Below are 12,750 nucleotides of genomic sequence, written 5' to 3'. Positions count from 1 at the left end.
CAATATTGAGCTGGCCCACCCTTTGCAGCTATAACAGCTTCAACTCTTCTGGGAAGGCTATCCACAAGATTTAATAGGGTGTTTATCGGAATGTTTGACCATTCTTCCCGAAGCGCATTTGTGAGGTTAGGCACAGATGTGGACGAGATGACCTGGCTCACAGTCTCCGCTCTAATTCATCTCAAATGTGTTCTATCAGGTTGAGGTCAGGACTTTGTGCAGGCCAGTCAAGTTTCTCCACCCCAAATTCCTTTCATCCTTTATTTTTTGACCATGCTGCTGGTGTGCAGTCATGTTGGAACAAGAAGGGACCATCCCCAAACTCAAACTGTTCCCACAAATTTGGGAGTATGAAATTGTCCAAAATGTCTCAGTATGCTGACAACTTAAGAATTCCCTTCACTGGAACTAAGAGGCCAAGCCCACACCATAATCCCCCCTACCCCCACCAAATGATTTGGACCAGTGCACAAAGCAAGGTCCATAAAGACATGGATGAGCGAGTTTGGAGTGAAGGAACTTGACTCCACAGAGTCCTGACCTCAACTCAACAGAACACCTGTGAGATGAATTAGAGCGGAGACTGCGAGCCAGGCTTTCTCTTCCACATTAGTGCCTGACCTGACAAATGCGCTTCCGGAAGAATGGAATGGTCCAACATTCCCATAGACATGCTCCTAAACCTTGTGGACAATCTTCCCAATAGAGTTGAAGCTGTTATAGCTGCAAAAGGCAGGTCAACTCAATATTGACTGGGATTCCATTAAAGTTCATGTGCCAGTAAAGGCAGGCTTCCCAATACTTTTGGTATTATAGTGTATGTGTATATATATATATATATATATATATATATATATATATATATATATATATATATATATATATATATATATATTATATATATATATATATATATATATATATATATATTTCATTCTTCGGGTTGCTATATCAATTCAATTGATCAGGAAGACGCTAATAAAGCCAGTTATTATATAAGTAAAAAATGTTAACATCTATGACCAAGTGGTAATTGACAACCAAAGACATTAACCAAACCTTCTATGGTAAAATTACAAATGGGTATAATAATAAAGCAGCAAATTAAAATTCACCAAATATTCACTACAGGTTACCCCTCCTGATGCATATTTTTTAATATACAGAGAATGATTAGTCCGATTATTTTTAGATAATTCACTGAACAGGGCTAAATGAGGCTGATTTACTTATGGAGCTGAGAATCTTAACTCAATAACATAAGCAAATATTCACTTTAACTACTCAGTCATGTTAAAAACAAATTCCTGTTTAATTATCTTCACATGACTGGGTATTTAAAGTGACATTAAACTTTATTTACCTTTATGCTCCAAAAATCATACATACAAATCCATTACTTAATGGCCCTGTAACCTATTTTGCATGAAATCATTTCTTACTGTGATTTTCTGCCTCCTTGTAAGTCCTACACAAACTACTCCTCCTTTTCCCCCTCACTTCCTTTAAAATGATCAGTACATGTTAGTTGCAGTCATGTGTAGTGCTCTATGCATACTACAAATCCCATAGTTCATAAGCCATAGTCCGTAGTTCACCTTAGGAGCAAGCAGGAGAGAATTACTACATTCCTACTTATAGTAGAACCATAAAGAACAAATGCCACCATCTAACAGCAGCAAAAAAAAAAAAGAAATTAAGCTTTGGAGGAGGCAGAGAGCAATAGAAGGTATGTTTTTTGAGTTAAGAATACATACTTGAATAGAATACTGTATATATATATTTTAATCCAGAGTTTAGTGACAGGTATCTTATTCAGATCTATGACAATAGGAAGTCTGATAAATCAAATAAACAGGTAGGGATGAGTTGCTATTGAACATTTATAGCCCATTTAAGTACCTGAATGTATGTGTGCACAGGGATCATGATCACTGAACCTAGCTGATTGTATGCTGACGTTCAATGTGTATAGTGTGTTGATAATTTCCGTGTGTGTTGAAAATTCACATAATGCTTCTTTTGTTCCAATAAAATGCGGTAAGGCATGGGCATGTCAACATTTTACCTAAAATAAATCAGGTCTAAAAAAATGTATGCACCATGCTAGCTAGCATGTCAATAGAATATTATCTTAGAAATCCCTATTCCAATCCAAAGGGTATCCATGGCTTTATGTGTGATTGTCTACACATGCACCTAAAGATATGTAAATTAACAATTACCCATGCATATAGTTCACTATTTAAGACATTTCTAAAATAATGCCCCGTACACACGGTCGGATTTTCCGACGGAAAATGTGTGATAGGACCTTGTTGTCGGAAATTCCGACCGAGTGTAGGCTCCATCACACATTTTCCATCGGATTTTCCGACACACAAAGTTTGAGAGCAGGCTATAAAATTTTCCGACAACAAAATCTGTTGTCGGAATTTCCGATCGTGTGTACACAAATCTGACGCACAAAGTGCCACGCATGCTCAGAATAAATAAAGAGATGAAAGCTATTGGCTACTGCCCCGTTTATAGTCCCGACATACGCGTTTTACGTCACCGCGTTCAGAATGATCGAATTTTCCGACAACTTTGTGTGACCGTGTGTATGCAAGACAAGTTTGCGCCAACATCCGTCGGAAAAAATCCTAGGATTTTGTTGTCGGAATGTCTGATCAATGTCCGACCGTGTGTACGGGGCATTAGTGTTTTTTACAATCTTAAACTGCAATTAGATATGCACTTGAAAAAAAAAAATGTTTTATTTTAGACACACCATGGTTTAGTTGCTGCTCATTTTGGTACTGGAGAGTACATTCCTTTGCAAATCTATTTTTTCAATAAAATCAACATATATTCACTGTACATACATACACTTTTACCTCATTTACTAAGTTAAGCGAAAATCCATTTTGCAAAAACAAAATTCACTTTTTGAATCTGTTAGATAATCATTTTATGTGATGAAACAGATTTAAATAATATTGTAATTAGAAATATATTTTAGTTAGATGGAAATATATTTAAAACAATGAGTGTTTTTCAGCATTTGTTGGTGTTACTGTAAATAATTTTCTACTTCCATTTTCTTTCCTTATCACATCTCACATGGGTTGTAAACAGAAGCCTTATTTGAATCCTCCAATCAGGCTGTGCCCAATATACATTTGCTAGGTGTAGTGTAGGTGTAGGGTGCATTGTATTAGCCACTATACAGAAAGGAGAGGGGGGATATAGGGACATAAATTACACATCTAATTTCCTGACTACCTGTCACACCTGTAAAGGCCCTAGAGCACCAGGACAATGAAAACGCCCACAAAGTGACCCGACGAGACAGGTACTTGGGTACTCTGATGGGCTGCAAATAGGTACTCGGGTACTCTGATGGACTGCAGATAGGTACTCAGTTACTCTGATGGGCTGGAGACAGGTACTTGAGTACTCTGATGGGATGCAGATATACAGTATCACACAAAAGCGAGTACACCCCTCACAGTGGATTACTGGAACCATGTCCCATGGTCTGATGAGACCAAGATAAACGTATTTGGTTCAGATGGTGTCAAGCGTGTGTGGCGGCAACCAGGTAAGGAGTACAAAGAGAAGTGCGTCTTGCCTACAGTCAAGCATGGTGGTGGGAGTGTCATGGTCTGGGGCTGCATGAGTGCTGCTGGTACTGGGGAGCTACAGTTCATTGAGGGAACCATGAATTCCAACATGTACTGCGACATACTGAAGCAGAGTATGATCCCCTCCCTTCGGAGACAGGGTCGCAGGGCAGTATTCCAACATGATAACGACCCCAAACACCTCCAAGATGACCACTGCCTTGTTAAAAAAGCTGAGGGTAAAGGTGATGACCAAGTATGTCTCCAGACCTAAACCCTATTGAGCATCTGTGGGGCATCCTCAAATGGAAGACGGAGGAGCGCAAGGTCTCTAACATCCACCAGCTCCCTGATGTTGTCATGGAGGAGTGGAAGAGGGCTCCAATGGCAACTTGTGAAGCTTTGGCGAGCTCCATGCCCAAGAGGGTTAAAGCAGTGCTGGAAAATAATGGTGGCCACACAAAATATTGACACTTTGGGACCAATTTGGACATTTTCACTTAGGGGTGTACTCACTTGTTGTCAGCGGTTTAGACAATAATGGCTGTGTGTTGAGTTATTTTGAGGGGACAGCAAATATACACTGTTATACAAGCTGTACACTTACTACTTTACATTATAGCAAAGTGTCATTTCTTCAGTGTTGTCACATGAAAAGATGTAACAAAATATTTACAAAAATGTGAGGTGTTACATAGTTACATACAGTTACGTAGTTATATAGTAGGTGAGGTCGAAAAAAGACACAAGTCCATCAAGTCCAACCTCTGTGTGTGATTATATGTCAGTATTACATTGTATATCCCTGTATGTTGAGGTCATTCAGGTGCTTATCTAATAGTTTATTGAAACTATCGATGCCCCCAGCTGAGACCACCGCCTGTGGAAGGGAATTCCACATCCTTGCCGCTCTTACAGTAAAGAACCCTCTACGTAGTTTAAGGTCAAACCTCTTTTCTTATAATTTTAATGAGTGGCCACGAGTCTTGTTAAACTCCCTTTCGCGAAAAAGTTTTATCCCTATTGTGGGGTCACCAGTATGGTGTTTGTATATTGAAATCATATCCCCTCTCAAGCGTCTCTTCTCTAGAGAGAATAAACTCAGTGCTCGCAACCTTTCCTCATAACTAATATCCTCCAGACCCTTTATTAGCTTTGTTGCCCTTCTTTGTACTCGCGCCACTTCCAGTACATCCTTCCTGAGGACTGGTGTCCAGAACTGGACAGCATACTCTAGACCAGACCAGAGTCTTGTAGAGCAGGATAATTATCATTTTATCTCTGGAATTAATCCCCTTTTTAATGCATGCCAATATTCTGTTTGCTTTGTTAGCAGCAGCTTGGCATTGCATGCCATTGCTGAGCCTATCATCTACTATTGCCCCCAGGTCCTTTTCCATCCTAGATTCCCCTATAGGTTCTCCCCCCCAGTGTATAGATTGCATTTATATTTTTGCCACCCAAATGCATTTATTTACAATTTTCTACATTGAACTTCATTTGCCATGTAGTTGCCCACCTCATTAATTTGTTCAGATTTGTTTGCAAGGTTTCCACATCCTGCGGAGAAGTTATCGCCCTGCTTAGCTTAGTATTGTGATTGTGCACTCACTTGTGAGATACTGTATACTCGGGTACTCTGATGGGCTGCAGATAGGTATGCAGGTACTCTGATGGGCTGCAGACAGGTATGCAGGTACTCTGATGGGCTGCAGACAGGTACTCAGGTACTCTGATGGGCTGGAGACAGGTACACGGGTACTCTGATGGGCTGCAGATAGGTACTTGGGTACTCTGGGCTGCAGATAGGTACTCGGGTACTCTGGGCTGCAGATAGGTACTCAGGTACACTGAGCTGCTGCAATTTGATGATCTGATATTCAGGTCGAATGCTTACAAATAAGTAATTTTTTTTAACTGCAATCTTCACTGCTTCCTAGGAAAAGTTTTTAACTACAAATAAACAATACTAAATATTGCTCAATCTCTTCATAACCAGAGATAACCCAGATTACCCAGACCAAATATAGTAGTGTCAGACTACACTAGTTAACTTAACAATAATTCTATAACTAACTTTCCTACCTAAACAATTTTCAAGGACATATATGGCTCTATTTGCTAGGCCGTTTATAAAAATCCTGTTTATATTTGATTAAAATCTGACAAATAAACGTAAAAGTATACTTTGGTTATGTTAATACATAAGATATTTTGATCGCCTTTTAATCTTTTTGCACACAATATACAGTATTGTCTTCCATTCTCACTGTTTATTATGTGGTAAAACAATCAGGTGTACCTGCATATCATTTTTAATTACCAGTAGTCTGCACATTTAACTAGGCACCTAGGCACAGAAGCCTATTAGTAGAATGTAAGAAGAATATCCCACCCATTCCTCCTTCTAATCATGAGATTACACTGATGGTATCAGAGGCTAGTTTTACTAGGCAAAAGAGAAGATACAGAATGTCCACTGTAATGCCCCGTACACACGGTCGGACATTGATCGGACATTCCGACAACAAAATCCTAGGATTTTTTCCGACGGATGTTGGCTCAAACTTGTCCTGCATACACACTGTCACACAAAGGTGTCGGAAAATCCGATCATTCTGAATGCGGTGACGTAAAACACGTACGTCGGGACTATAAACGGGGCAGTAGCCAATAGCTTTCATCTCTTTATTTATTCTGAGCATGCGTGGCACTTTGTGCATCGGATTTGTGTACACACGATCGGAAATTCCGACAACGGATTTTGTTGTCGGAAAATTTTATAGCCTGCTCTCAAACTTTGTGTGTCGGAAAATCCGATGGAAAATGTGTGATGGAGCCTACACACGGTCGGAATTTCCGACAACAAGGTCCTATCACAAAATCCGACCGTGTGTACGGGGCATTAAGTGTTCCATTGTTTAATGGAAAGGATTGATTGAGCCAGGGTGTATGTAATTAATAGTACAGATCTAGTATGCCAGAAATGAATTATATCTAGAATGTCATACTACATAATTGTGAATTAAATTATTTTGATAGGTTTGGATTTATTTTTTACTAAAACCCACTGCAACCTCTTCAAAAATAGGATAAATTACATGTTTATAATCACAAACACATATGCATGTTTACTTTAAAATGCACCAAATATTAGTTAGATTTGTCACATGTAAGTTCTGCTTTAATGTAAGATTTGTTGACTGTATTAAACAAACATATAACAAACTCAACCCTTAAGAAACCTTAAAAAGAAGGAAAAAAATCTTCAACGATAATCCTTTGGGACCTATTGGATACCTGTGACTAACTTAGAGTTTGGCAATCTTCTACATTATGATTATGATGATAATGATTATTGCCTTATGACTGGAGACATTTAAGCTCTGCTAGCTCTTCTATGAGCAGTGGTGAACCAAACGTGTTTTTTTTTGGAGCACATACTTCTTTTTATGTTGCTCCTTAGAAACCAAGGCCTCTGTGATAGCTATTCAAAAAATTATTTGGTTACCTAACTTACTCACTATCACTGTCTTGTTTGATACTACTAGACTTCATCTTGAAATTTTCCGTTTTTGTGAAGTTGTTACTGTAGTAAATGTCAGTGGTTGCGTATTTGATGCATCATATTAGCAAAAATAAAGAGTAAATAGTGATTTTGCTGTTTAAATATTTATTCAAACTTACCTGATAAGATGCATTTAGTAGAACCCCGGGTTGGTTTGCGTGCTCTTCATTATTTGGCATTTGAGAGCTATTTGGAGTGAAAACTATTAAGTCACTCTTTCGTTGTAATGAGTTTGAACATACTCTGTACTGAGTTTGTTGAGAGTACATCCAACTACCTCCAGTGTTTGAACAGATCTTGTAATTTTCTTTCAGGTCATTCACTTCATCTCTGCATTTTTGCCATCTTAAAACTGTAAAGGCAATTAGCGTAATGAGAAATATGCTTGATATTACACAGATGGCAACAACTAAGTAGATATTTGCTTCTGTAAATTCTTCAGCAATTCCTTTGGATTCCTGATTAACATAAAGAATTTCCTCTCCAGATTCCACCAAGGAGATGACAATTTCTGTCACTGCTGTCATGACTGGCTCTCCATGGTCTCGTGCCACCACTATCAGTCTATATTCTTCATTATCTGAATCTGTAAATGCCCGCTTTAATCCAATTTCTCCTGTTTGCTGAGATATAAGAAATGGGGCTTTTCCTGAGAGATCCTTAAAATAATAAGACAACAGAGCATTGTATCCGGAATCAATATCTATTGCTCTCATTTTAGTAACTAAGTGTCCAGGCTGAAATGTTTTTGGAGTTCTTATTGCCAAAGCAGGAAAAAGTGGCATAAAAGTAGGAGCATTGTCATTGATATCCTCAATAAAAATATTCAGGGTAAGATTTGAGTCAAGAGGCGGTAGACCAGCATCAGTGGCTTTTATGTGACACTGGAAATAATGCACTTGTTCATGGTCAAATGAAACTAAAGCAAATACTTTTCCATTTTCTGGATTGATAGAGACATAGGAAGATATGGGGATCCCATCAACAGTGATGTCACTAATAGAATATGTGATGAAGGAATTCTGACCAATATCTGGATCAGATGCTGATGCAGTATATACATGAGAACCTGGTGGATTGTTTTCTTTGATAAAGATTGTATCATATGTTTTCTGAAATAACGGGGCATTGTCATTCACATCACTTATATCAATTTTAAGAGTCTTTGAAACTGACAGTGGTGGCAAGCCCTCATCTCTTGCTATGATTACAACTTCATACTTAGATGTTTTTTCGTGATCAAACTTCCCATTTACAATTAAAGAAAAATCTCCTTGGAATGCTGGGTGTATTTTGAAGGGTGAAGAATCAGTGATGTTACAATTCACTTTTCCATTTAATCCTGAATCTTGGTCATGAATACTGATGATGGCAACAGTTGTTCCTTGTGGAGAGTCTTCAGGAACAGACACAGCAAGTGAAGTTACTGTCATCTCAGGGGGATTGTCATTGACATCTACAACAGTCACTAGAACTTTACAATGTCCAACCAACTGAACATCCCCATTATCCAGAGCATCAATTTGTATTTCATACATCTGTGCCTGTTCAAAATCCACTTCTCCATTCACTCGTATTTCCCCTGTATGCTTGTCTAAACTAAAAATTTTGCTGATATCTACCTTTGCTGATTTACTAAATGCATATACAATTTCACCATTTTTCCCCTGGTCTAAATCTGTGGCATTTACTTTTATTACTAATGATCCTTTTGGAGCATTTTCAATCACACTAGCTTGATAAAATGGCTGATTAAATGTTGGAGCATTATCATTAAAATCCTCCACTGTGATAATGATTTGAGATGTACCACTCAATCTTGGCTTACCACCATCATAAGCTGTAAGTGTGAGATTGTGAACAGACTGCTTTTCTCTGTCTAGAGATTTCTTTAATACAAGTTCTAATGATCTGATCTGATTCATATATTTCTGGAAATCCAGTGCAAAATAATCACTGGCACTGAGCTCATAATTTGTAACAGCATTTGTTCCAAGGTCTGAATCAACTGCTCCCTCTACATGGAAACGAGCCCCTGCAGGCATTACTTCAGAAATTACAAGGTTACTCACAGAGGATGGGAAAGCTGGTCTATTGTCATTTATATCTTCTATCTCTATAGCCACTCTATACATCTGTACAGGTTTATCCACTATAACCTGCAGAGGAATCATACACAACTGTATGCCTGGACACAACAGCTCTCTGTCTAATGTCTCTTTCACAAACATAATTCCATTCTGCAGATTCACCTGGAAATATTCTTTCTCATCTCTAGAGACAACACGTAACATTCTAGAATTAATCTCACCTAAATCCAGTCCCAGATCCTGTGCAATTCTTCCAACAAAGGTGCCGTGTTTGGATTCCTCTGGGATGCTATAATGCAGCTGACACAGAACCACATCCAAAGACATTTGGAGCATCAAAAAATGAACCAAGCTGGTTTTTCCTTTATAATGCAGATTGGTGCTAGACATAGCTTATAATCACTGAAGCAAAAGGTTGTAATTTTTTCCAGTAGGGATGGCATTAACATTTACTGAAGATCCACAGCAGAGAATAAAAAATCCAGCATGGCCGATGTTGTTGCACTACGATATGCAGCATCAGAAACAGAAAAGCATATTCAGTCCTCAGCTTCCTGCTAAAAGTTGTTGCAGAGCGACATCTAGTGCATAATATTCAAGCTGCATCCTGTGTGATCAATTAGATTGTACATTTTTTTCTAATTCATTGGCATGCTTGTCTTTTAAAAAGATGTGACATGTTTAGAATACAATATAATATATTGTTTCTAATGGTGCATATACATTCTTAAGCAATGTTTTTTTGGAAATGCCAAGACTATCAATTTGAATATGATTTTTTTTCCTTTTAAATCATTTAATGTATCTCTTGTTTTTATTCAGATTTGTTATATAGATAATGTACAATGGCTAGCTTTCTGCACATGTATTGCACTATTGGTAAAAAGATTGGTGAACAGCTGCTCCTTTAGTGTCCAGTTGGCATCCTTTAGCATTATGTCCAACGGCTGAAACAATGGACTTGTGATATTTTCACAGAGTGCTCCAAAAGAGCAGTTGGCAAAAGCAAAGGTAAACACAGTGTGTGCGATCACATCTTGAATGATGTCACTGCCCATCCATTTACTCTTATAGCTCTGCACAGCCCACCATACTGCAGCCAATAACTGTGTGTGTGTGTATATATATATATATATATATATATATATATATATATATATTGTATATAAAGCAACTGGTGGCAGATGCAGGAACAAAAATGAAGGAAACCTGCATGCAGAATGGGTCTCTGCACCCATCTAAATGAAACCTAAGTTGCAGCCATGACATTGGGTTATCTGGATGACATTTGTGTTCGCTGTAAAAGTACCTGTAAAAATAGTGGTGGTCATGGTAATTTGTGCCTTCATCAACCTAAATGAAGATGGCCAAGGTTGCAGGAAAGAAAATTGCTCAATTCCTGACTGTGTTGATGGGGAAATCCGTTACCGCAGAGCCATTGTGTGTGGGGGGGAGCTGTTACCACCGGGAACACAGTGATTACTGCTAAAGGTTTATAGCCGTTTGCAATAATCACATTTAAAATCCGACAGGATGGTTATATCCAAATTGATTGATCAATCAACTTGTGTACATTCAGGCTGGCCATACATGGTTCGAACCTTGGCTGGCCCCTGAAGAACCAGCCGAGATTCAAACCGTCTATGGCCATCTTTAATGCTATCTCAATGTTACACTAACCGTTTAGGCAAACTTTTTTTTTTGGGCTGTGCACATTGCAAGGTAGCACCTAAAAGGAACAAAGTTCTTCTAAAGTAAAACACATATGTTTACTTTGAGGTTTACTATTCTGCTACATTTCACACTAATCTGATATCATTTTCATTAGCAGACTATGTTGATTATATTTTAAAGTAAATTATGTTAACATTGCAAAACTGGCAAAATTACATAAAAATGAAGTTTTGTCAATTTTTTGATTTTTTATTCTTAATAGATACTAAGGAAATAAAATATATGTATCCAAAGGTGTTACCAAATGAAACCCACACTGTCCTAAAAAGTGATATATCATATTTTAGGGTAGAAAATCTAAAAGATATAATTTGTGATATTGAAACGTCACCACAATGGGGGCCTTACACTTCTGAGCAACACTAAATGCAATGCATTGGCAAAAAATTGACATGGCACTTTTTAGCCAGTGAAAAAATATTATATATTCACTTATAGCGTATCTAAACCCCCAGAAAACTTTACTATATTGCAGCTTTTCCAGTCCTTAGATGTGGTGGCTGCAATAATTTTCTTTTTTTTTCAGGCATTTTTTTCTTTTATTTTCACCTTGTAATCCTGAGAAAAACATATTCCATGTCCTAGAGTGGCAATGTCATGTACTCCACTATAAATATTGATAGATCCACAGTCGCCACTCTAAGTCAGGAATATGTTTTCTTCTTTTTATCCTCAATACACATAGTGTGCCAAGTTTGTTGAGAATATACCCAACTACCCACAATGTTTGAGCAGATCTTGTAATTATCTATCAGTTTGCAATTGTCATACATCATTTTCTCTTTGAATTCCACCAAGGAGGTGACAATTTTGGTTATTGGTTCTTCATGGTATTGAACCACCACCAAAAATCTATATTCTTTAATCCAATCTCTCCTGAGATTTAACAAAATTAGTTTTTCCTGAGAGATTCTTAAAATAAAAAGACAACAGAGCATTGTATCTTGAATGAATATATATTGCTTTTGGCTTAGTAACTAAGAGGTTGATTTAATAAAATTGGAGAGTGCAAAATCTGGTACAGCTGTGCGTGGTAGGCAATCAGTTTCTAACTTCAAGCTTGTTCAATTAAGCTTTGACAAAAAAAAAAAACTGGAAGCTGATTGGTTTCTATGCAGAGCTGCATCAGATGTTGCACTGTCCAATTTTAGTAAATCAACCCCTAAGTGTCCAGGCTGAATTTTCTTTGTTTTTTTATTGTCAAGGCAGGAAAAAGTGGCATAAAAAAAGCAATGGCATTGTCATTCATATCTTTCGTGAAATTATTCAGTGTAAGATTTGAGCTAAGTGGAGATAAACTAACATCAGTTGCTTTTATATGACACTGGTAATAAATCACTTGTTAATGGTAAAAAGAAATAAAAGAAAACACTTTCCATTCTATGGACTTTAAGATATATGAAGATATGGAGATCCCATCAACAATCAACAGTGCTGTCACTAATAGAATATGTGATGAAGGAAGTCTGCGCAATATCTAGGTCAGATGCTAATGCTGTTTATACATGAGAATGGGGCATTGCAATTGACATCACTATTGTAATTTTTCAGAGTTTTGAAACTGACAGTGGTGGGGTTTCAACCTCTCTCCCTATTATTACAACTTCATACTGAGATTTTATTTCTTGATTCTTAACTTCTCAAAACAATAAAGGAAAAATCTTCTTTGAAAGCTGGATGGATTTTGAAGGGTCCAGAATCAATGTTATAGCTAACCCTTCCATTTAAATTTAAATCTTTATCATGAACA

General features: G+C 37.6%; 1 protein-coding gene across 7 annotated transcripts in view; it reads right to left on the bottom strand.

Moving 5' to 3' along the window:
• The window catches only part of LOC141132482 (protocadherin alpha-C2-like), a 441,772-nt gene that overhangs the window by 364,736 nt on the left and 64,286 nt on the right, over positions 1 to 12,750 (bottom strand). The window contains exon 1 of one of the 7 annotated variants that reach the window (XM_073620896.1): positions 7,296 to 9,812. The exons of 5 other annotated variants lie outside the window; for them this stretch is intronic. In XM_073620896.1, coding sequence (XP_073476997.1) covers positions 7,296 to 9,656 — 2,361 coding nt within the window. In that variant the 5' untranslated portion in view covers positions 9,657 to 9,812. Of the gene's footprint in view, positions 1 to 7,295; positions 9,813 to 12,750 lie in introns of those variants that run through there. One more of the 7 variants, XM_073620888.1, reaches the window with a different exon arrangement.

The sequence above is a fragment of the Aquarana catesbeiana genome, linkage group LG03, assembly GCF_042186555.1.
Source record: "Aquarana catesbeiana isolate 2022-GZ linkage group LG03, ASM4218655v1, whole genome shotgun sequence".
In the NCBI taxonomy this organism is placed as follows: Eukaryota; Metazoa; Chordata; class Amphibia; order Anura; family Ranidae; genus Aquarana; species Aquarana catesbeiana.
Note: the sequence above shows the minus strand (reverse complement) of the source record. Positions and strands in the feature narration are given on the sequence as shown.